This window comes from Nomascus leucogenys, chromosome X (assembly GCF_006542625.1).
Source record: "Nomascus leucogenys isolate Asia chromosome X, Asia_NLE_v1, whole genome shotgun sequence".
NCBI classification, from domain to species: Eukaryota; Metazoa; Chordata; class Mammalia; order Primates; family Hylobatidae; genus Nomascus; species Nomascus leucogenys.
The window spans coordinates 94840506-94865660 of NC_044406.1; the positions used below are offsets into that span (position 1 = coordinate 94840506).

General features: G+C 42.4%; 1 protein-coding gene across 5 annotated transcripts in view; it reads right to left on the reverse strand.

Annotated features, from left to right (window-relative positions):
- COL4A6 (collagen type IV alpha 6 chain) overlaps positions 1-25155 on the reverse strand; it is a 274981-nt gene that overhangs the window by 27259 nt on the left and 222567 nt on the right. For 4 of the 5 annotated variants that reach the window (XM_003262184.4, XM_003262183.4, XM_003262182.4 and 1 more), the window contains exons 9-23: positions 24905-24967; positions 24044-24079; positions 23823-23864; positions 22704-22796; positions 21315-21368; positions 14879-14938; positions 13476-13520; positions 12928-12981; positions 12022-12091; positions 10867-10974; positions 9785-9925; positions 8782-8886; positions 6927-7087; positions 6264-6443; positions 5511-5694 (exon numbers count right to left, since the gene is read on the reverse strand). In XM_003262184.4, coding sequence (XP_003262232.2) covers positions 5511-5694; positions 6264-6443; positions 6927-7087; positions 8782-8886; positions 9785-9925; positions 10867-10974; positions 12022-12091; positions 12928-12981; positions 13476-13520; positions 14879-14938; positions 21315-21368; positions 22704-22796; positions 23823-23864; positions 24044-24079; positions 24905-24967 — 1396 coding nt within the window. Of the gene's footprint in view, positions 1-2103; positions 2158-5510; positions 5695-6263; positions 6444-6926; positions 7088-8781; positions 8887-9784; positions 9926-10866; positions 10975-12021; positions 12092-12927; positions 12982-13475; positions 13521-14878; positions 14939-21314; positions 21369-22703; positions 22797-23822; positions 23865-24043; positions 24080-24904; positions 24968-25155 lie in introns of all 5 variants that reach the window. The other variant, XM_012499010.2, reaches the window with a different exon arrangement.

The following is a 25155-nucleotide window of genomic DNA, read 5'->3' on the forward strand; positions in this document are numbered from 1 at the left end:
TGAAACTGTCAACTCTGCTACTCAAGGAGAAAAAGTAGCAATTTTAATATTCAAGATGTCAAAATTGGCATGCATAGCCCTTCTCCTAGCAAATTCTCCCTTGCCCATTCATAATGCAAATAAAAAGAATCTATAAGATCACAGAGGGGAGGTTTAATAAAATACTGGTGGACAAATTGTTTGCAGGCTCCCTCAAGTGCCATTTACAAACAATTGCTGTGCTAATTAAATAAGCCTTGCCTATTCATTAAAACAATCCCCCAAGGTCTGCTTTAAACCACAGGGCCAACAGTTTTAATAAACATCTATAGCTTTTGCCTGTACTTAAATCACAAATTACATTTCTGAAAAATATGTACACATCCTATATTTCAAACTGCTTACTGAACTCGCTGGCATCCTCCCCTGATCCCACTTCTATTTTCCTAAATCAAGATTGGGAATTGAACAGTATAAAGTATTGGTTAACAAGTTGGGCTCTGAAGCCAGACAGATCTTAGCTGGTATCCCAGTTCTGCTGCTAACCAGCTGCATGGACAAGATACTTAAACCTCTCTGAGCCTCATGGCAAAATGGGAACTACTTCTACTTTTCTCATATGGTGTGTATGAGGATTACATGAAACTGTGCACTTAGCACAGTGTCTAGCACTCTGGTACATGCTCAATTAATAATAGTTCTTATCATCTTGAACTATTCTCTTATGTAAGAATGAGTACTCAGTAAAGCTCCTGCAAGGCCATCCCCAGGTTAGTGACACTGCTTGTAGTCTGGGCAGCACTTTCTGCCTTCCAGACTTCAGGTTTCTATAGTTATATTTCCAGAGGTGAACAGATGGCCATAGGCCTGGATCCTCCTCCGTAGGTGGTCAAACCCACCTCCACCTACCAGACATCAAGATGACAGAGCTATTTCTGATAGTTATTTCCCTACTACGGAAATATGCTCTACAGGCCAACACTTTATGGTGAGATGCTTCACTGGGAGGGGGTTTTCAACCTTGTGCTTGGCTCAGGCCTGGGCTCTTTGAGTTAGGCTGAAGAATTTCCTCCAGAGGGTGTATCATGAGAGGGATCCTGCAAAAGACTCTCCTGCCCTCAACAATCTCAATAGTCCATGGCTCCAGTGGTTCAGACTCTAACATTACAGTTCCATTGTTTTACGTCTTAGGAAACAAACTTAGTAAAATAAAAATATCCCTGGGCTGGGTCCAAATATTAAGCCATTCATCCTTCATTTATCAGACTGGTTTAATTGCTTCTTTTCATCTGTGACAGCCAGATAAAAACAAAGCCTTTAGAAGATGAAGCTGAGGACAGGCATCCGGAAAGGTTCCAGGATGAGAAAAATAATGGTCAAAGGAAAGATGGTTAGAAACCAGAGGAAATCAACGACATATTTCTCTCAATAATTTTGTCTTATGCCTGTATGCCACACCACACTTGTGCATTGTAAGCAGAGGTTCAAAATGGTGAGAGGGAAGGACTTCTATTCATACTGGTATCTGGCTCTTTTCCTTTATACTGTCTTCTACTTTACATTCCTGAATTCAGAGCCTTCTCCTCAACAAAGCAGAAATCTGCTCTACCCATGTTCTGTTTAGTAATTGCAACAAATGACCTAATTATTCAGAATTTTTCCCATTAATGCCCAAATCCATCTTCAGAATAAAAAGGGTCTCTGGTTCCCAAGATTCGAACATCTCAATTTGTTCTGGGCCCAATGAATAAAGTTCAGACATGTGTGAATCCTTTCAGGTACCTCTCAAGGCAGATTACGGCCCCAGTGAAGTTCAGAAAATGAATTTGCTTAAGGTAGAGATCAGCCAAGCCATTGACATGCATGGTGAAGGAAATCAGCCCCTCTCAGAGACTGCATGCCCACTCAATCCCGTACTGCCTGCTGTAAGAGGTATGTGCTAAGGAGCCTCTGAAGCAGTGTTGGTGTCAGCCTTTGCATCCCAGCCTTAGACTCCCCGCTCCCCAAACAGGGCATCCAGTGTGGTGCTCAGGCCATCGTGACTGTCTGAGACAAAGGTAAACAAAAAAGGGGTGTTTAGCTAAGACTAGTGTCTGAGAGCTTGTAGACCTAGCTAGCTCTCACCTCTCTCTGTGTCTAAGTCTCCTTTACCAACCTTCTCTCTACAGCAGCAGTCACCTAGAGCAATCAAGTGAAGAAGAAAATTAAACTAGGACAGAAGTTCCTTGAGGCCCAAGGGAAGTCTTCTCAGCAGCCCAGATATGCCCACCAACCAAATCCCCTGTCTGAACTGAGTGGAGAGCACTCGCACCCACATGAGATCAAGCACACAGTCACCACAGTTCAGTAATAACCAGGGTGATTGATTACTATGAGCATCTGGAACAGAGCCTCTTTGGAAATAGCCAGTTGTCTGCTTGCCCAAAGTTTTTAATAATTCACACTAGTAGGCTGAAAGGCTTCTGATGATTACATCCTCTTTCCTGGCAATGCAGCTGTCCTAGTCTGGGCTATCATTGATTGGAGTGGGCACATTCAGGAATAGCATCTTAATTTTTTTCTAGCAACAGAAATGGCTACAATGCAAATGTGTGGAGACCACAGGTTATTTGTTTTTAAAATTGTGCAGAAAAAAGGTAGGTTTGAAGAATTATATTTGGTTGTCATAGAGAGAAAAAGAAAGCTAATGCTCTTTATTAATTTCTTGAAACTCTTCATACTGCAAGAAGGACATGGCTATGGTTTGAATATGATTTGTCTCCACCAAAACTCATGTTGAGACTTGGTTTCCAGAGTGGCTGTGTTGGGAGGTGGTGCTTCTAAGAGGTAATTAGGTTGTTAGGATGGATTAATCTCTTTCTCGGGAGACTGGGTTATTTCTCAAGGGAATGGATTAGTTCCCACAAGAGCAGGCTGTTATAAAGCAAGGTTGCTTTAGTGTTTGGACTCTTTTGCATATGCCCTTCTGCTTTCCACAATGAGTTGAAGAAGCTCAAGGCCCTCAACTGATGGGCTGCCCAATCTTGGACTTCCTAGCCTTCAGAATCATGAGCTAAATAAACCTCTTTTCTTTGTAAATTACCCAGTCTCAGATACCCTGTTGTAGCAACAGAAAATGGAATAAGACAAACATTTTCTGCATAAGGTATCTCCCAGGCTATAGCTTACCATATCATATTCCTAATAACTTTCTGTATCCAGGGACTAGTGATATTTGGGATAAAAATGGTCCTGCAGCTTCCTTCTGTTGACTCAGCCGGTTCTCAAATAGTTAAAATGTTGCTAATAGCCAGAAGACTTGGAAGCGTGTAAGTTTATAGGTGTCATGTTATTATAACTCAGTTTAAAACCTTGTTGCTTGCAAAATGGTTTAACCTACAGTGAAGACCCAATTAAGGGAGGAGCAGTAGAATGACCATGAGTAATGTCTCTAGGAACAGAGCTAGAAGCAAAGCTATAGCTGACACTAGGACTTCCAACAGGCAGAATGATTTTATTTGACAAATACTTATGGCCAGGAGCAGTGGTTCACGTCTGTAATGCCAGCATTTTGGGAGGCCGAGGCGGGTGGATCACTTGAGGTCAGGAGTTTGAGACCAGCCTGGCCAACATGGTGAAAGCCTGTCTCTACTAAAAATACAAAAATTACCCAGGTGTGGTGGAGGGTGCCTGTAATCCCAGCTACTCAGGAGGCTGAGGCAGGAGAATCGCTTGAACCCAGGAGGCAGTGGTTGCAGTGAACCAAGATCATGCCACTGCACTCCAGCCTGGGTGAGAGTAAAACTTCATTTCAGAAAAAAAAAAAAAAAGGAAAATGTCCTTACAACCTTCACAATAATTTGCAAAATGAAATAGTGACTCGGTTTTAAGAATCTTGAATTATCAAGTTTTAACCTATACCATCTACCATCAACCTTATTATACCGATTCACAAAAACAGATTTAGAAATAAATAAAATTTTGCAAGACCTGGTATCCTGTTTTCTTTTATTGTAATTCTTCAAGATGATAAGGTGGAAACAGGAGAAATATGTTTAAGAAATAGCCCCTTGGTTATTGGGAAGGCTCTTTCTTCTGCAAATAAATATTAGTCTCCTATGGAACATTGCACTATGCTAGGCATGTAAAGAAACTCTAAGAAGTATTACCATCCCTAGTATCAAGAGACTTACAATGCAGTTAGGGAAAGTAAAAGCATTAATAGAAGGAGATATATAATTTAAGTAGCAATGGCATACTGTGGAGGTCAAGGGAAAGCTTAATGGAAGAAGTGGGGTTTATCTTGAACCCTGAAAAAGGAATATGATATGACTACACAAAGAGGAAGAGCACTCCAGAAAAAGGCAACATGGTAAAATTCTGGAGCTGGAAGTGAACATATTGTGTTTGGGTACAGTGAAGAAGACTGGTGTCTTAGTTTTTTTGTTTCAATTAAGAGCATGATATAAGGTGGAAAAGGTTGGTTGTATCCATGTTTGGAGACTTTTGAATTCCCAGTTGAGGGGTTTGGACATTATATGATCTCTGTTCAATTGGTATCATATGTGGCTTTGAACTAGGGGAGTTACATGATATTGGCACTTTACAGATATTGGATTGGCTGCAGTATTCTTAATAGAATTGAATGTAAAAACTACTTAGGAAGTTGTTGTCATTCACTCACTTATCCATCCATCCATCCATCCATCCATCCGTTCATCTATCCATCCATCCAACCATCCATTTATTCCAACAAGCATATAGGTATTTGAAAAACTAGGCATGAGATTATGAGAGTTTAGTAGCAAGAAGAGAAGGAAAGAATATAAGAGGAATTGCAAAGGAAATAAGAGATAATCTCAAAATTTAAAACTTCAGATTATTATAAGTGTAGTGTCACTAATGGAAGCATAGAAGTTGTGGAAACCCAGAAGTTGGGATGAACAGCTGTTCTGGCTGTATTGAAGAAGACTAGTTATTAGCATAGCACCTTCATAAACTATAAGCAGGACTGTTACACATAATTTCTAAAATTCAAGTAGAAAAAGAAGTTATATAAAGAGGAAGGAGTTAAGGGATAAAATGGGGGATTAGACTATATGCAACTAGATTTCTGCCCAATCTGAGATTCCATGAGTTGAGGAAAGGTCTTTCCCAGCTGATGATATTACCACACAATTTAGAGGGCACCTTGTCCAATCTCCCACTCATTGCTTTGATGACATTTGCAATAAGTGGTCATCCATCTTCTTCTTGAACTCTCCCAGGGATTATGAGCTCATAACTTCCCTTGGTAGCTCTGTTACATTTTCAGACTGCTCTGGTAGGAAGTTCTTCACTAAGTAGAGTGGAAATCTATGTTATTCTGCCCCCTAAGCTTACCACAATACAATTATAATACTTTCTTTCACATGCAAATACTTCAGGGGGTTGAAAGTAGTGATTATGGTCAGATGAGTCTCTTCTTATGATACATTTCATGCACCTGAGTCATATCCAGTCTACAAGGGGTCAAATTTCCAAGTCCAAAGCCATCTGATTCTATGACTCACCCTTAGGTCCAGAAAGGCCTTGTTGTCCGGGTAATCCATCCTTGCCTTTATCTCCAGGAAGCCCACGGGGTCCAGGAAGTCCTGGTAACCCAATTCCTGGGAGGCCAGGTGGACCAGGATGGCCTTTTTCACCAGGAAGTCCAGGTAACCCCTTTTCACCTGGGAAGCCCTGTCCACCATCACCCTAGACAACACATAAAAAAAAAGAATGAAAATTCAACTCAGAGATTTATCTGGACAGTCCTCTGACTACAAGAAAGAGGTAGCCAGTGTGACCAATGCTTTGTGTTTTGTTAAAATTATCTATCGTCACCATAGTTTATCTATCAGTCTCCTCTAACTTTAGTTAGTGGATATGAATCTTGTCTACTCTGGATGATCTAACAACGCAAAAGATTCTGGATAGGGGTGAGGAGACAGGGCAAGAAATGAGCAGGATAATAACAACCCTAGAGATCACAGAAAGTGGCTAGATTACTTGAGGAGAAAAGTCGCTGAGAAGCTGAAGTATTTTTAAGTCATATGGTCAGGTGTTACTAGCATTTATCAAATGAGACAATGATCCATTCTGAGAAAATGATTCCCACTTTACAGAAAGGAAAAGCAAAAAGCAAAAAGTTTCAGTGGCAGAGGCAGGGCAAGGTGCTCTAGACTCTGTTCTCCCCTGTTTCATGGTCCAGTGGCCATCAAACCCCCCAACAAAGTCAGGTGTGAAGATTTGTAGAGCTAATCACCTAGGAACGATCAACTTACCGGAAGGCCTGGCAGACCTGGTAAACCTGGTACTCCGTCCTTGCCTGGTTCTCCTGTTACACCACGGAAGCCCTGGGAGCCAGAATCACCCCGATCCCCTGGAATTCCTTGGATTGTACTGAGAATTGGTTCCCCCTTCTTTCCTTTGGGTCCTGAAGGACCCAGAGGCCCAACTAAGCCCTGACAAAGAGAGAAGAGGGAGTAGTCAGAAGATGCAGACTTCATAGAATTCCAGCACCTAGCATTATGACTTAGAGCAGAATCTTGGGTACATATTGGCACTGTTCTAGACACTGATTATGTTGTAATCTTGAATAATAGTTGCCCATTTATTTCTGCACCTTTTGTAAATTTTGAAATCTTTGAAGATGGAAACCTCACCTTAATTCCTATTTTATCTTCGTGGGCCAGCACATTGCTAGGCAAAGGTAAACAATGTTGTGGAAGGAAGAAATTGGGGAAAGAGAGAAGGGAAAATAGGTAGGTTAAAGCAGAAAGGACTTTAAGAGACTCTATAGTCAGATTTTATGTTGTAGATCAAAACCCCAAAACTTTGTTTTAATCCCATCTGTCTTGTATGTGCTTTAGAAAATAATTGGGGGGATTGAAGCGCACTTGAAAGATTTCATTGCTTCCTCAGGGTCAAAGTTTGGCAAGACTTACTGGAGCCCCTGCTGGGCCCTGTGCACCCCCAGAGCCTCGATCTCCTCTGGCTCCTTTAAGGCCTGGAAGGCCTATGAGACCCCGTGGACCAGGTGGGCCTGGTTCCCCGGGTGGTCCAGTGTTGGGAACACCACCGTCACAAGCACAGAAACCTGAGTCTCCTGGGAGAAAAAGACAACATAGAACGAAGTGGGTCATTTTTTTCCAAGAAGAATAAAGAATTGATCGTGGTTATTTGTGACTTGAACAACTCCATAGAGGGAATCTGAAGGCTTGCAGAGAACACACTCAAACGAACTTGGTTCACTCTCCAGCAGAGTATGTCTGTGTTAGTTGTTCAGATTTTGTTAGTCAGGGATGAGGCTCAGCCATCAGTGAGTCTAAAGTATAGCCATAGTTGAGAACCACTGACCTCTACTAACCAGCTGAGAGTCTGGAATTCAAGCCGCTCAAAGATTTTCTTTACCAAAATGTCTTTTCCCCTGACTTTTGTACATATGACACAAATGTGTACATATTTTTGTAAACATTGAGACAAATGCCAAATAAATAATGATAGGGATTTCAGCAAAGCACCTTTGAAGAGGTATCAAGGAGTCACTAGCACTATGGTCTAACTCCCTATATCTTCCATGCTTATTGTCTGGAAAATAAGAATTGGTGTCAACACAGGTGACCCTGAGTTTCCCTAAGATTCTGAAGGGCCCCTTCTTACTTTTAGAAAATCGATGATTCCTAAAACTCTAAGAGAATAGTCTGTTCTTCAGATTAGTGTTTCTTGCGTGTGACCCTGCCTGAGTCACCTGTGATGCTTATTTATAAGGCAGCTTGCTGGGCCCTATCTCAGTCCTAATCGATCAGTCTCAGGAAGCCAGACCAAATAATCTAATTTTTAATAACCTCCCCTGGGTGATTCTCATGTATAATGAAGCTTGAGAATCCCTATCACTATTCCATACTTAGAGAAAATCTTTCAGCCCCATGGAAATACAGAATGGGGAGCATCAGAAATGTCCCTCTTTTAGGACTGTGAATGGTATCAAGAAATACACCAGCTATGTAGTAAGTTAGGTAAGGGCCAAAATTAACATCTAAGTTAACTTAATGCCCTTTTCCATCAAATAGATTTCCTGGGACCTGAATAGCAGAGAACAAGCTTTCAGGCATTTCTTAACCAGACTCTATACACTTAGGTAATGACATTTTATGACAGAGCAATGAGAAAGGAGAGGAGTAAGTTAGAACTTCTCTGTTTGAGGCTGAGGAAAGCAGTTCATTCCTAGAGATCTTGAATAACTGAACCCTAGGCCATCCCAAAACCCCTCTTCAGTCAGTAGTTTCACTTCTTCTTCCCCCTGGCCTAGGCCACAACCATAATTAATTGACTTATTGAGCATCTTCCTCTCAGAGTAAGTGATAGAAGGGGGAAAATGACCCAAAGGCAGCTGTGGTCATTGATCAGTTCTCCAACACCAGTGGGGGCTAGGGTTGTTTTCAGAGTCCCAGGTCTTGACCTGTTCAGAGCACTCTGCTTAAGGCTGAAGGTAATAAGTGGCTTACATCCTTGGTCTTGCAAACTGGGAAGGGTAGCAGCATGCTCTGGTTAACAGCCTGGGCTGCAGATGGAGGAGAAAGAAAAAGAGGCCTGGGAGCAACTTGGTCCTGTGTGACCTCCATTGCCAGCCTCAGTCTTAGAGACCCAAATATAGCACTTCTAACAATCCTATAATCAAAGCCCCAAACAAGATCCACAATTGCTTCTGTTTAGGTTCCCGAGGCTGTTGTTTTTCTCATTCCCCAGGAAGTCTTCTCTAAGGAGTTTGGAGGACCAAGAAACTTAAGGGGACAAAATCACCTTTTATTCCTTTGAGGCCTGGGTTTCCTTTTGGACCTTGTTCTCCTCGGAGACCAGGGAACCCTGGCTCTTTGTTGTGTAGAGTTTCAGTCTCAAATTCTGGACCTTTGGGTAAAAAAAAGATAAAGGATTAGCAACTTGTATAAGCCTGATGACTTCCCTGACTCAACACAGCAGCTCAATCACCAAGGCCCAAGTCCTTGAGCCTGAACAACCAGAGCAGAGACAAAAAAATGAAATTCAAGACCGGGACCCCAAATCTGCAGCAAGGAGTCAACAGGAGCTCTGTTGGCTCAATTCACTCTACTGATATTTACAGAATGTCCATTATGTTCCAGACACCATATTAGACAGTGGGGTTAGAGGAATGAACAAGGTAGCTTCCAAAACTCAGCAGTCCCAATGTCTACCCCAGAAACCTCCCTTAGGACAAAAGAGGAAAGAGGTGCAAGCCACAGTGGACATGGGCTTTAAGGTACAAAGAAACATTCTGGGCAACATTTCCAGCTTTTCTCTCGGAATCTAGAATCTCACACTCAAGCAGGAGATCTAAGAAGGACAAGTCCTGTGTAGGCTTTTAGCAGCCACCTCGAGGGTCCAGGCTTGGCTTCTTTTTTTTCTCAGTCTCTCAGCCCACCCCATTGGAGCCTTGTGGACCAGGGCAAGCTCAAAAGAACCAATCCTGCTTCTTTAGGAGCTGAAAAAACAAAGGCTTAAGGGCTGAAAACACTGAAAGATGGAGTGGGAATGGGTACAAAACTTGGAAGGCATTAGGCCGTAGTTTGCTTGTTCCTTGATGGAGAACACTCTGCTGTTATCAATAACTGGTAGAGGCAGGGATCTGACCCAGAGACTATGGGGCCTTCATGGCTGCCCCTCTGCAATTATCATGTATCCTGGCTTAGCCGTTGCACCTGTGAGATGCCCCCTCAAAAATCATGACTGTTCTGCAGTCTAGATCACATCTGAATCTTGAGATCAAAAAGAGAAATGAGTAACTTACTAGGTGGGCCTGGTGGACCTGGTGGGCCTGGCAAACCATCTCTGCCAGGCAGGCCAGCTGCTCCAATTGTGGTACGGCCTGGGTTTCCTTGGTCCCCCTTCAGCCCTGGAAATCCCTGAGGCCCTAGGGCTCCTGGGACACCTGGAAGAATAAGCCCACACACAAATGCTCATTGTATCACCCTACTCTCTGGAATATTCCTATCTGTGGTCTATGTTGGAAACAAATCCAAGGAAGACTTTAGGGAAGCATTTGTCCTTCTCTTGTATCAGAGTCAGAAGGATGCTTAGGGATCAATTAGCCTAACCTCTTGGGAAACAGAGACCCAAAGAAGAGAGGAAACATGATCAGGGGCCCAGCATTTCTCAGTGGCAAACCTGAGAGGAAAATCTGGGTCTCTAGCCTTTCATTTCTTGATTTTTTTGCAACTTGGTGCTGGGGCCAGCTGTACCATTTCCAGGTGGCTGCTTTAAAAACACAGGTATCCTCACAGCAGCCCATCTCCAAGGAATTTAGAAACTGGTGGCTTTAAAAGTAAAAGTTGAACTTTATATCTGGGGCATCACTGCCTCCCAGACTCTGGCATGCCCTTTTCCCACATGTCACTATAGAATGACATATGGATGTGATTAGTTCAAGAGGGTTACCCACAGGATCCTGGGACCATTCAGTGCCTGGCTGAATCCTACAGCAAGGTTCTGGGTACAAATCTTCCTCTGGGCTTTTGCTAGCCCATCTTGGCAAGCATCAGCTGGGATGGCACATCCACAGGAGGGTGACACAGCTCCAGCAACTCAACCCAGGACTCCTCTTGTTGCTGCAAACCTCAGTGACAGTCTAGGATTGCCTGTCCAGCTATGATACATTATTTAAGCCAAAAACAAAAGCTGCTCACCCAGGCCCTCACTACTCCCACATACGTTAGCCTTGGGCTGGCAGTTGGGAACCTACTGACTATAGTCTACCTCTTGTTTGACTTTGGCTAGGTGTGTGCCCCAACCCAGAGGTATAGAAGGGAATGCTGGGAACCACAGTGTATAGAGGACTGATCTGTGTAGGAGATGGGTTAGTTTTTTTTTTACCTGATAATGCTGGCAAGCCAGGGACACCAGAAGGGCCACGTAGGCCTTGGATGCCTTCATCTCCTTTAAGGCCTGGGAGGCCAGGTACACCAGGATCTCCAGGATTACCTGGCATTGTAATGAAAGAAAACAGTAAATAAAGACAGAGGAGGCCCACAGATGCTACAAAATGCCCAAGAAGAGGTGCAGGAGTTGTCCTGGCATCAGAAGTGCCTTTCATGCCCTTCCCAAGTCTCTCATGCTAATGGCCTCGCATGATAATGGGTCTTCTGGAGCCAAGGGGCCTTCTGGAGCCAACATTAGTGTATTAAGAATTGGTCTGGCCAAGGCCTGCCTTTCATGATAAGCTCTGGTAAGTACTTCTTCTTCTTCTACCACTAATCTGCTGTAATGCCTAAAATGTCTACCATTTGGATTAAGATGCTGAAGTCCACTATTTATGTTATACATATATGTTTCCTGGAAGTAGCACACAGGAAGCCACTATCAAATATTAATACCAAACAGGGCATGGGCCTTAGAGGATGAGAGGAGAGGGATAAGTTGGAAGACCCATGGAAGAGTCACTACAGTAGAAGCCTTTGGTCAAACCAGAGGTAGCTGGAGATACTGGGCATCTCAGTCTTTGGAGAAGGTAAAGGGAAGAGTTGGGCACACAAAATAACTAGGACAAGGAGAGGTGAAGACAGACTTTCTAAGCATCATACTCTAGAGGGCTCTCAGCCACTTGCTCCCCTAACCAAAGGTACTTTTCCACTTCCTGTGAAATTGTCAAGCTCAAGCATGCATGGAATCACCTACATGAGGCCCTGAGTATTCCATAGTATCAAACTGAAGTCAGCCCAGCTTGGGGGTGGTTATCAATCCTTCCCAACGCATCGCCAGGAGAACTATTTTCATCAAATTCAGGCCCAGGCAGACCCAAATCTTAGGCTTAGTGGACTGAACACAAAAATGGGGTGCTGGGCTTGGCTTCTCTGCCCAAGAGATTGGAGTTAGCTTAATTCCCCAAGCTCAGGAGCCATGAGGGGCTCTTGGGTGTGTCAAGTTTAGCAACAATCGAGTAACTAACAAAGTATCCTTTTAATAATTACAGGGGATATAGGATTTAACTTCCTGTCTTTATTTTCCACTCAAATTAATGAGAAGTTGCACCTGAGATCACAGCACCATCTATATCGATGAAAACATCTGGGCCTGGCAGGCCAATGTCACCCTTTTGACCCTGCAAAGATTAAGTACATTAAACACAAATATTTCCATTTCCTTATTACCCAAGATCTATGTGCCATTGAGGCCCATCCCTAGGAAAATGAAAGGTTCTTCCTTCTATAACCCCAGATTTTCAGGATCAACTAGTCCATAGGTTAATTTCAAAGTCCCATAAATTTAAGATGAAGGTGACACAAAGCAGGCCAGAGGCCTAACATTCAATTGCAAACCTGTCAAGGACAAGGGATCCCAATTTTATTTTGCAACTCTACTCAAGGACAGTCTGCTCTGGGCCTTGGCTGTACCTAAGTAGTGCTAAGGAGAGAACAGAGTTTTAACTTTTTTCCACTCTCAACAGGCCTGGGCCTCTACTACCATCACAACCCTTGTTAGTGGATGATGTCAGGCAGAGGAAATTAAAGGAGTTCTAATACTCCCCAAAGAGGGACTTAGGTACCAAAAACACATACAGTGGCATATCCAGGGTGTGATGGTGGCAGTTATATGCCCCAGGTGTAGGCAAAAAGGGGATGCATTGTCTGTAGAGAATTTAAAACAACAGTGAAACCAACAGTTGGCAATTCTAAACAATATGAATAAAATTTTCCTCATCTTCGGGATGGACTTGCTCCCACCAGCCCCTGCCCCTTAGTTTACCACTGATCAAGTAGTATCTAAGAAATGCTCATTAGCAGCTTTGTGTGTTCAAAGCAGATTACATGCATTTCTTAAGAAAAAATTGAAACTTAAAAGGTCAAAATATTAAAAATACTTCATCTTATATACAGACATTTGTGGTAATTCACCCTTCTACCTACCAACCCTGGATTTTTCACTTCCCAACATTACCTCAATTCCTTGGAATCCATTAAGCCCAGGAAATCCCAGGGTCCCTTTCTTGCCCTGTGACAGAAACATAGTTACCACTAAGTTGAAAGTATGAGAGCATAAGAGAGTCTGGTCTTTGGATTAAGACAGGGCAAATGGCAGAGGGATCTTGGATGACATTGCAGGGTATATGTGGCCTCTATCTGACTCTGGAAGCTGTAAAATCTTCCAGAAGACAATATGCTAGTAGGTAGCCAATTTACATATTAGGAGGTACAAGGGCCACAAGGCTAGACACGGATACAAGCAGGCTGGCCTTGCTAGTCCCTGATAGCATGCCAAAGATGTATGACCACAGCATGGCATGGCAAGGCACTGAACCTGACACTGGATACCCATGTTCTTGAGTGAAAAGAAAAGAGGACAGTGGCTAAGTTTACACCAAAAAAAAGGGAGATGAACAATTTGCATTATAAGTAATGTCTCCCTTTGGCCATGTTAGGTAAAGCAAGGGGGACTTTTGATTGAGATTTTATACACCAAGGCTTTAATGATATTAACCAAAATACCTGTTGCCCTGGAGGGCCGTGGACTCCTTCTGAACCCATGGGACCCTGTAAAGAAAATAGTTACACCTTAGAAAGAGCAATAGGCTACCTAGAAAAAGCCACTAGACTTATCTAACAAAGTTATCCAACTGAGTTCAGGATTTAGCAGCTCCTAAAATCAGGTAAGCGAATGTTCCTAGACCTAGCTTAATGATTTTTTTTTTTTTTTTTTTTTTAGATGGAGTCTCATTCTGTCACCCAGGCTGGAGTGCAGTGGTACAATCTCGGCTCACTGCAACCTCTGCCTCCAGGGTTCAAGCGATTCTCCTGCCCCAGCCCCCCCAAGTAGCTGGGGCTATAGGCATGCGCCACCATGCTTGGCTAATTTTTGTATTTTCAGTAGAGACAGGGTTTCGTCACGTTGGCCAGGCTGGTCTCGAACTCCTGACCTCAAGTCATCCACCTGCCTTGGCCTCCCAAAGTGCTGGGATTACAGACGTCAGCCACCGTGCCCAGCCTAATGACTTCTTTCTAAGCTCTAATCCATCAGGCTAAATAGCCACATGGAGCACTTTTTAAGAGCTAAATAAATGGAAACAGTTTAAGTAGTAGGTGGAATCTGATAGAAGGGCTGGGTGGTATTGTACTTAGTCTGCAATAGTTCCAAGTCAGGAGATCTTTAAATAGATTATGGGAGGGCCTCATCTCCCACCTCAAATGCATTCTTTGTTGGTGATTATATGTATTTTCAAGACAAGAGAGGGGGAAAAGTGAGAAAGAAATGGCAGGGTAATGGATAAGTATGGCTGAATACTCAAAAGACTGTTAATAAACTTCATAGTCAACTTAACAACACAATTCTCTAAAATGTTACTTCTTTGAGGCTAAGCTTGGCCCACTGCTTCTAGCTCAACACCTAAGTGCCTGAAGCTAGGAATCAGAGAGGCTAATAGTTATTTTTCCATTTCGAATGAGATTATTATTGGAAACTGTTGACTCCAAACATCACTCACTATGTTCTAGAACTTTCCAGGCTTGTTTCTGTCCTATAAAGGTTGCACTTGGCTCTCTTTCTTCCATTCCTGTGCCACTTCCCTGCTCAATTCCCTCAGAATAGAATGGAATGAAAGCAAGGCAACACTCATATCATTCTTTAGCCCAGAAGACAATGATACATGACAGCAAGGAGATAAATAGGCTGAGGAGCCACCTAGAGTAGGGGGTGCCTCATTCCTTTTCAAGCGAGCCATTCAATCAAGGGAATGGGGCTAAGAGAGAAGGATGTCTTAGGAACCTGCCATTGGGTTGAGGAGAAACGAGAAGCTTAGGTGGCAACCAAGTTGCAAAACATATAGAAGCAAACAGGAAAGAAAATGGACTAGGTCACTTGACAGACCCAGGCAAGTAACATTCCAGGTTCGTACCCTAGGTCCTGGCAAACCAGGGATTCCCTTTTCTCCCTTTTCTCCAGTAGTTCCAAGGCCCTAAATGAAAAAAGAAACCACAAGTTATAAAGTCTGTTTTCTCGTCGGTCTCCTGGCTTCATCCAAAGCAAGGAGGCTATTTTAATTAAGCTCCACTCTCCCCTTAGGGAGGCTCACCATGCTGTCTCTTGTCACTGCCTGAGAAGCACACAGGGTCTGAATATAAATTGGACCGTTCATTCAAGGTTCCCTTTTGGTTCTAGAAGTAATGTCCCCCACCCCCACCCACAACACTGTTCCATGTATTTACAGTATCATGGGCTAACAGCATAGAAATGATTAACTATCTAACCTTGTTGATTTTACAGATGAGGAAACCAACATCTAGATGGGTTAAAAATGAGAAAGCCGTATCTTGTGTTTTTCATTCCGGGGACCTTTCCATTAGAACGAGCTGCCTTCTATCATCTAGGAACTTCATGATTTGACCCACAAATGGAGGATTATGCAAATTCTTGGGGGTCGATACTAGGGGGAAGAGCAAGAGCTTTTCCCCTTTGGAGACATAATGAGCACAACATCCTTTTCAGTGGGAAGAAGTATTTCTATCTAGGCACGGTCTGAAACCCTGCAGCTCCTGTACTAGGCCTGTAGGGCTCTTGCCTGGCCCTAGAGATAGTCCAAAGGGGACTGTGAGATGGTCTCCAAGCCCTCTTGCCCTGCTCATCGGAGGTGAGGGTTTGTAGCCATGAATACGACTTGGGGATTCTCTAGGGAAAAGCAGGAACTCCAAGAAGCAGAGTGAGTAAGAGAGAACTTCCTCCCCTCTGGGTCCAAGGCAAATGTCTGGGCCCCCAAGATACAGAAGAGTTCAGTACTAAAGTGGATAATGTTTTTCACAGAAAACTTAAATGAGGCCACTTTGTTGCTGCTTAAAATTGTACTTTTTGGAGCACAGATTTAGCAAACAACATTTTGGCTTATTGTGAAAGTAAAGGAGGCAATGAAGAAAAGGCACTAAATGTTGTGGAACATCTGTTGTCCCTTTAATGTGACCTGGCTCACCTGCTCAAATCCCATTTGTAGCTTTTTCTTCCTTGTACATACATACTCAGTGCACTCCCATGAGTACTGAAAGCTGGTTGAGCACCCCTTGGCTTTCTGGGCCCAGGGTTTTTCATTTCTGTTTCGTTTTGGCTAGTCATGTTTTTGGTTTTTTTAATGTGGGTTGTTTTCATTCTCTTTTTATTGGGAGGAGTGTGTGTGTGTGTATGTGTGTGTGTGTGTGTGTGTGTGTGTAGGATCCAATTCAAAGCAGGCTTTGGTCCCGTACTTATCTGTTCTCTTTTCTGCATTTATATAACTGTGCATCAAATAGCTCAGCCTTCATGCTACATTAAATTCCTAATGTGAAAGGCTCGTGGGTTAAACTGAATGCAAACTTATTTAAAATATGAGTTTTTCTGCATCAAACCAAGGCATGCTGCGACTTGGTGGAATGTCTATTGGCTTCTGAGGTCAAACGCTTCAAGAAGCCTTCTCTGACCTGTCCATGAAATCTGTGGCAGCCCATGCTGCCCCAAACTCTTAAAGTGCAAAGAACGGTTGCATATGAACGTTTTGTAAGCATGAGATCTATATTACCCTCTCTTTTATCTTCCTCCAAGGCCCACTACTACAGTCTGAACACATACAAGGTGGTCCAGTAAATACTTGTTGAATTGAATGGAATAATGGCCAAGAGAACAAAACTATTACAAAGAGTGAAGGAAATAATGTTCAGGAACCATCTTGTGCCCCCATCTATCTTGCCCTCAGCTGTAAATATAAGGGGGCCTTGTACTCCTTCTCCAGAAAGCAGAAGAGTCTTGCTTTCTCAGAGGGCCTGAGAGCTTATGCTATAGTGTGAACAAAAATAAATGTGTAAACAAATGTAAAAAGGGAAAAAAAAAGACAAATTTGTGTGTGTGGCCTAGAGCCAATAAAAGATAAATAGCTTGGCAAGACACTGGCTGTGCTGTAGGTTCAACTTGTCTCCCAGAATAGGGAGGCACTGTCCAGGGACCCTGCTGAACAAGCTGTTCTAGCCAGATGCCCTGGGACTGGCCCCGTCCGTCACAGGCAGTCCTCCTCATGAGTAATCTTGCAAATGCTGCTCCCACACTCCTACTTACCCATGGCCTGGAAAGCCTCACTGGAGCTAGCTTAACTGTTTCCAGGCCTGCTCTCCTGGGCTCTGGACTCCTGATGCTTTTTGGTTCTCAGGAGGCTCAATTGAAGAATCCCACCTACCTAGTAGTTACCCCTACTGGGTAGGTGTGTGGGTAACTATTGACCTACTCAATAGTTACCTCAGGATTTGCCAGTTTCTTCTCTTATCCCTCCCCTCATCTATTCCATTTTTGCCTTCCTCTGTGTTTGCTAGTCCCTTGAACAGAGGCACATGGATATACAATTCTCTCTGACGACCTCCATGGAAGGACCTGCGGCCTACAAGTGTGAGCGTGTTGCTGGAGACAATGGGATAAAATGTGTGAGGTGAGGACTGAGCCAGAAAATCAGGGATGTTTGGTCACTGCAGAGGGGCCAAGAGAAAGAAGGTGAGGGGCAAATCTGTCAGGTTGGGCATTTTGTTTCTTACAAAGATTTGGACTCATACAGGAAGAAAACAAACAGTTAAAAGGAACATTTTGGATTCCCTAGAGATTTCTGTCTTCAGTGCTGCCTTGTTTCTCAGTGAGTGTGGATAATTGAAAGCTGATGTGAAGGCTTTGGATTTGAGAAGCACATTTCCTCTGAAAAGCCCAGAGTATCACAAATACGTTACCACCTTTCTCCTCATAACTTTTCTGTCATAAGGCATTCATATAAAGTACCTACGAATGTTCCCATTAAACAGACAGAGATATTAGGACTGAAGGAGTTACCTGATTTGGCCAAGGTCACACATTGAATCTGTGCCAAAGTGGGCTGAGAGCTCTGGTTTCTTAATTCCCACCGTATGAAAACATGCTGTTCTATGTAAAGGGGTTATTTTCCAGCTTTGATGTCTTTACAATCAACTGGGGTTTCTATTTTTCAGCCCACACGCTGAAACACTGGAAATACTGAGTTTGAAATGGTACTGCAATTTATCACCGTGCATTGTCGTCAGTCTCTTTCTTTTACAGGACAAAAGGGAATGGGTTGAAACTGCAGCAGGGGAAATACTCTGGGTTCGGATGTGGAAGGGAAGGGGAGGGAGGCAGTGTGAGCCAGTGAAGCCAATAACACCAGAGGAGATCATAAAATCCTTTTCAGAGATTTAGAGATAAAAACCCCATCACGGCTGGGATTAGAGCAAACTGGACTGTAGGGGGCAGTATGGTATGGGGAAAAAGCCACCAAATTGGCTAGAATTCAAGAAAGCTGAATTTCAATCTCAGCTCTGCTAATAATTAGCTGCGTGATTCTGGACAAACCTCTTCACCCGTTGAGGCTGTGGTTTCCTCATCAGTACAAGGGAGATAAGCCTGGCTCACCTTGCTTACCTCACAGGGACAACGCCAGGTGGCCAGAATCTATGTGAAATGCTCTACAAAGAAAGGTGAAAACCTTATTCCCAAACTCACTTGCAAAGTACCTTATATCTGTACTGTCCAATAGAAATATAATGTGAGCTACTATGTTATTTTCATTTTCCTAGTAGCCGCATTAAAAAAGCAAAGTAAACAGAGATTAATTTAAATGATATATTTTACTTAACCAAATATATAATAAATATCGTCATTTTAACATTGAAGTTAAAAATGTTACTGAGATATTCTAGATTTCTTTTCATACTACGTTTTTGAGATCCGGTGTGTATTTTACACTTACAGTACATCTCATTTCAGATCAGCCACATTTCAAGGGCTCAGTAACCACACATGGCTGGCTGTTAGCTTATTGAACAGGACAGCCTTATATTTTGTAAAGAAACTTCGCATACATTATTAGTTGGGTCTTAAAAGAGTAGCTATATGCATGTTCTTACTCATATGCGGAAACTAAAAAAATTTATCTCATGGAGGTAGAAAGTAAAATGAATGATACCAGAGGCTGGGAATGGTGTGAGTGTGGGGTGGGGGGAGAGATGGAGAGAGGTTGGTTAATGGGTACAAACATACAGTTAGATAGAATGAATAAGTTCCAGTGTTCCATAGTGGAGTAGGGTGACTACAGTTAACAACAGTGTACTGTATATTTCAAAGTAGCCAGAAAAGAGATTTGAAATGTCCCCAACACATAGAAATGATAAATGTTTGTGGTCATGGATATCCTAAATACCCTGACTTCACCATTACACAGTCTGTGCATGTAACAAAATATCACATGTACCCTATAAATATGTAGAAATATTTTCTATCAATAAAAAGTATAAATATGACCATTGTCAAATTAGAGATATAAAGAGAGGTTCAGTGACTTGCCAAAGTCCCAGAGCAGGGGCTGGGTCTAAAGTTTGGGTGCTCTGTCTCCAACACTAGGGTTCTCTTCCTTTCTGGTTCATTAGATACAGAGGTGATTAAAATCAAGTGCATTGAACAGGTGGTTCTCCATGCCCCCTTTATTTCTATGGAGTAATAAGAATCATCATGGAAGGAACCTGTGCCACTGGCTCCACTGGCTCTGCTTTCTGGCCACCCAGAGAGACCGAAACGATTTCAAAGTACTGTAGGGAAGGAATGGAGTCATCTATCCCCATTGGCCCAGCAAGCACAGGCAGGCCTAGTCATCTTTGATTCATCCATTTCCCACCTGATCCCTATTCCCAATCCATGAAAATCTTGCCAGCTCTTTCAAAACATATCTTGTGATTTAAAAGACACATTAAACAAATGTAACGTATTGGTCTTGTTTGGCCTGTCATTGAAACAAGGCAACTGTAAAAATATATATATACCTGTAAGACAATCAAAAATTTGAATTCTGCCTTGTTAACTCATATTAATTACTAATCACAAATTACTGATGATGATATTGTCACTATGTCTTAAAAAGCCCTTACCTTTTAAATATTCAGAGGTATTTGTGATGAAATGATATGTCTATTATTTGCTTCAGATTGGCCATAAATTGCTAATTATTGAAACTGTGTGATGGGTACACGAGGAATCATTATGACATTCTCTCTGCTTTTGTAAATGTTTGAAATGTTCCCTAATAACAAGGTTGAACATTTTTACATTTTGAATCTATCCACTTCTTTCCATTTCCATTGCTGTCACTATAATCTAAGTCACCACCACCATCTCTTGCCTGGACTACTGCAATACCCTCTGTGTTTGCTCTTCCACCCTTCCCATTCCCTCTCCCCTTCCTCCCACAGCCACAGTGATCTTAAAAATACAAGTCAGAGCCTTTGAATGGCTTCCCATTACATTAAAAATAAAACAAGGCATTGACCTATGAAGGTAGCCAAGATCTGGTTCCTACTTCTCTGTCTGGAATTATTAGCCTTGCTTACTCTGTTCCACTTACTCACCTTCTTACTGTTCCTCAAAAGTACTGAGGTTTTCTTAACCTCAAGGTCTTTGCACTTACGGTTCCCTCAGCCTTAAACCCTCCTTCTGATCTTCACAAGATGTGCTCTCTCATAATATGCAGGTCTCAGCTCATACATCACTTCCTCAGAAAGGCCCTTCTTGACCACTCTGTCCCAAGTGGACCGCCCTGTTCCCCATCCACACTTCATCACTTTACCCTTTACCCTTCTTTCATCTTATATATATATATGAACTTAAATAACCACTGTATGAACTTGTTATAGATTCATCTGTTTACTGGTTTCTTGTTTGTTTTTTTCCCTCACTCCCCCATTACAATGTAATTCAAGGACAGGGACTTTTACTTAGTTACTGTTGTAACCTCCAAGTCCAGCAGAATGCCTGGCACATAGGGACCCTCAAAAGGTAACTGATGAGTGTAAGAATCTAAGCTAGAAAGGCAGATATGAAAGTGGAGGTAGGATTACTAAGATTAGCTACCATTAACTGAATAATAAGTGCTAGACATGTAGTAAGCCCTTTTCATGCATATTATCTCATTTAATCCTCATAACCACCCCATCATTCTCCCCTATTTTGTAGGTTAGGAAACTGAGGCTCAGAAAAGTTAAGAAACTTGTCCAGGTTCACATAGTTAGAAACTGGCAAAATCAGCAGTCAAGCCTAGGTCTGTTTTAACTATAGAGCTTGAGCTAATAACCTCTAAGGTACACAGCCTCATGGAGAACCATGCTTACGTCTGCATGTGTTTGAGAAAAAAGAACATCTCCTTAAATACCTTCTAATAATGAAGATGGCGGCATTCTCTACAATATCCATGGGAAGAGGTCTTTCTGTCAGCCTTCTATTGCTACAGCTTTTGTCCAATCAGACCCTTGAATACATATTGATCAAATAGACAGACTTACCGGGAAGCCTGGAGGGCCACTTATGCCTGGAAAACCCTTAGGCCCTGGTTCACCCTGGAAAATCAGCCAAAGGTTAGTAAGTAGCATCAGGAAGCAGTGAACACACAGTAGGATGGCTCTCCGCAAGTACTTGGACTGAGGAGTGGGGAACCAATGAAGTATCAAGATTAGGGTAGCAGAGAGTGGTGCAGATTCCCCAGGCTCCCTAACTAGTAGCTGTACCAGGATGTCTTCGTTCATGGAGCTCTTTGCTGTGGGAGAAGGATTATGGACCATAACTGTCTAAAACAGAATGTCAAATACTGAGGCTAACTGGGAGACAGAAAGGATGATTGTCTGTTTTCTTTCTAGTGGAAGAAGCTGTTCAGTACAATTTGCTATAGCAAATTAGAGGCAGCAGAGAAATCCATAGTTTTGGGAAAAGGGTAACAATTACAATTTGGATAGGGACACATAACAATCTGATCTGTCATTCCCTGATATGTGAATTTATCTATACGTGCCATGGAAAAGCTCCCTACGTTTTGGGAATGATCAAGGAAGCAGACAATCTCTTTTATGTTGCCAGACCATTCCCAAATCAAAGACTACTTCCTGTAAACCTGGAGGGGCTTGGAGTTGTTGCTTCCACAAAGACAAATTTAAAAAAAGGAGACTAAATACATTTCCCTGCCTAGGCCCCTTGGCCATGGGAACAGAATCACAAAGCTTAAAGGAACCCTGGCAGGAAATGCAAGTTACTGAAAGATATCTGCCCACCTTAACAGTACACAGCCATTCAATTACAACCATGTAGGTAGTATACAGTGACTCACATAAAAATACAGATCATAAAATATTCCAGTTAAACAGGTCTATAGTGTAAGCCTTGGTAGTTCAGATCAGGTAAATTAGGGCATCTCTTGTCACCACTTGGTGACAGTATGTCCTATTTTCAGGGTCAAGTTTTAAGAGCAAATAACTTCTTTAAAAAGATAATTCAAGAGCAACCATTCATACCCTATGTGTTCTGTCACAGTACTTTGGGGACACCATAAGTATTGAGAGGGTTGGGAGTTAGGAGGAAAAACACAACTATTTAATGTTTAAGTTATTCGGCATATCAAAAATTGAATCTGCAACACTAAAACAGAGAAAATAGCGCTTAAATGAATACTCAGATGCCCAGGCACACTCAAACCTACACACCAAGAAACATACTCCGCCTTTTAAGAAAGCTTTTCATAAGGGGCAAAACAAAGAAGGCTTTTTACTCTCACTTCTAAACAAAAATCCATTACCCAGAACCCTTTATTCTTCCAGTATTGTCTGGTTATTAGAGTTAAGTTCTTGTATTATAATTATAGGAAAAGGTTTATTAATTTTTTCCTATTCTTAAATGTTCACTACCTTGAATCCTTTCTTCCCTTTGGGGAATCCCATGAATTCCAGCTCTCCAGTAGATGGTGGAGGTCCTGCTGGGCCAGGGAGGCCAACATCCCCCTGTAAGATCAAATGGAACATTAAGCAAAGTGAAAATCACACCGACCATTTTTCCAGAGTGGGGGTTTGTCCTCTGGATGTAACTCACAAATAAACTGTCTCTTACTTTGGCCTCTTTACCCTCATGCCAATGAGGAAACAAAACTCTCACTGCCAAAGGGTGAGAAGAATTATAAGCCCGACCAATGAATTTCGTACCAGCACAGCAGAGGGAAGAGCAAGATGGATAGAAAGAAACTTTAAGTTCATGGTTGCTATGAAAGGATGTTTAGAAGAGATTAAAAAACGAATCAGAACAAGGTGAACAGCTACCTCTTGGCAACAATGATCCGACTCTAAGTGGTCTAATCCTCGCCAAGAGCACAAACAGAGGCAATGAAGTCCATGTTAGAACACTGGAGGCAAGAGTTGTTCCTTCAGAAGGCAGTGCAATTTTAACAGAAGGGTGGGAATGGCAAGTTCTCAGCCTCACTCGAGGCTCTGAAATCACAATGCAATTTGTAAAGAGAGAAATGAGAGAAGGAGGGAAATAAAAGAGAATGGTGAAAGAGAGGTTAAAGAAAAGAGATAGAGGAGAGAGAGAGAGATACAGAGAGAGAGGAGGACAAAAAGGAAAAGGAGGAGGAAGTGGAGGAGGGGGAGGAGGAGAAAGGGTAGAGAGAAGAGGGGAAGCAGAGACAAGGAAAGAGAAGGGAACAAAATACACAAAACACCAAGGAAAGACTCAGATGGAAGGAAGAGAAAGAATCTATTTCAAGGGAATATGTTTGTAAGACATACACCTTTCACAGGTAGGAAGCAGGGAAATAACAATATTTTGAAGGGAAAAGAACCACAATAGCCCATGTGTGGCATGTACACATGTAGCCCTCAAGAGATCCCACCAGACGATCTGTGTGGGTTGGGAAATGCTCATTTCCCAAGGCAAAAAAACAAATCCTCTTACACAAGCAGGCACATGTGTGTAATCAGACACATTTCTTGCAGCATATGGAATGCAGATTGTATTTTTTAAAAGCTATTTACCTTGACTCCTTTCTCTCCTTGAAAACCTAGCCCCATATTCCCCTAGGGAATAGGGATACAGGGAGGAAAAACAAAATTGATTACTAAATAAGCTCTGGGAACTTAAATTGGAATGCAATCTTTTTTACCAGAAAGTAGGGTTAACCAAACCAGTATCTCTCTGGGAAATCCAGAGTACTTAGGAGTAGGAAGCAAAATGCCCTAAGACAAAGTATACTTACATCAGGACCAGGAGGGCCAGGAGGCCCTGGAGGACCCTAGATTTTTTTAAAAAATAAGAAAGAGTTAGCACTTGTTAGTTTCAGTCAAAAAGAACACGGCATATTGAGAGTCACTCCCCAGTAACTCAGCCATCTTTCCTGCTTTGGCATAGTAGATTCTAGCTGTCTTTCCTATGGTTCCCTTTTATCTCCTTTGAAATCTCCCAAATTGACCTGGTAATCACATTAATGCTAAGGTAGTGAAGACTTCATGTGTCATTCCTCCCAACTGGCCAGAAATTTTAAAATGATGACCTTTGGTGAAGCTAAGCCAAAGTACTGAGTAATGGGATTTCTTGCACTGGAGAGAACAATCTGGGGACACAGCTTTCCCAGAACCACATAGATGACTGGCTATGCTTTTCCTCTACCAGTGATGATAAACAGGTTTTGTGTCAGAAAAATGGGTAGGTAGGCAGAGCTACCAAAGATGCAGTGTTAGGAAGGAATTTGAAGCTTCTTCAGTGTTCAGGGTGGGTGATTGTGATGGTGGTATGATTAATTAGCAATACCTGTCATGGGTGAAGAAATGGAAGGTGGCAATAAATGTGTCAGGGATCTGCCATCCCTGGGCTATACTTTAGGTTGAGCTAGGGTGGGAGGCTTTAGAGGCACAAATTGGATGGTCAGATAGACTCTGGTAAATAACTCCAATAGCTCCTGGCAAGAGCATGCTTTACTTTAACAAACCTCCAAGAATAGAGGTTGCCCTTGCTCACCAGGAGGACCTAAATTACACAGGTTTACACTGAATCCATAGTATGGTAGGGAAAACAGTCATGTGAATACTGTGATCACAAACTAGGCTTAAATTGATCTTACTTGTAATCCTGGTGGTCCTGCAGGTCCTACAGCTCCAGGAGATCCGGGTACTCCTTGTGGGCCCTAGAGAGGCAAGTTTTTACCAAGTTCAAAAAGCAAGGCAGTTTTCCAAGAAAAATGAAAATATGTATGTCCATGAGAACTGTACAAGAATGTTCATAGCAACTTTATTCATAATAGTCAAAAATTGGAAATGTTCCAGTTGTCCAATGATACAAGGATAAACTCTGATAGATTCAAACAGTGGAATA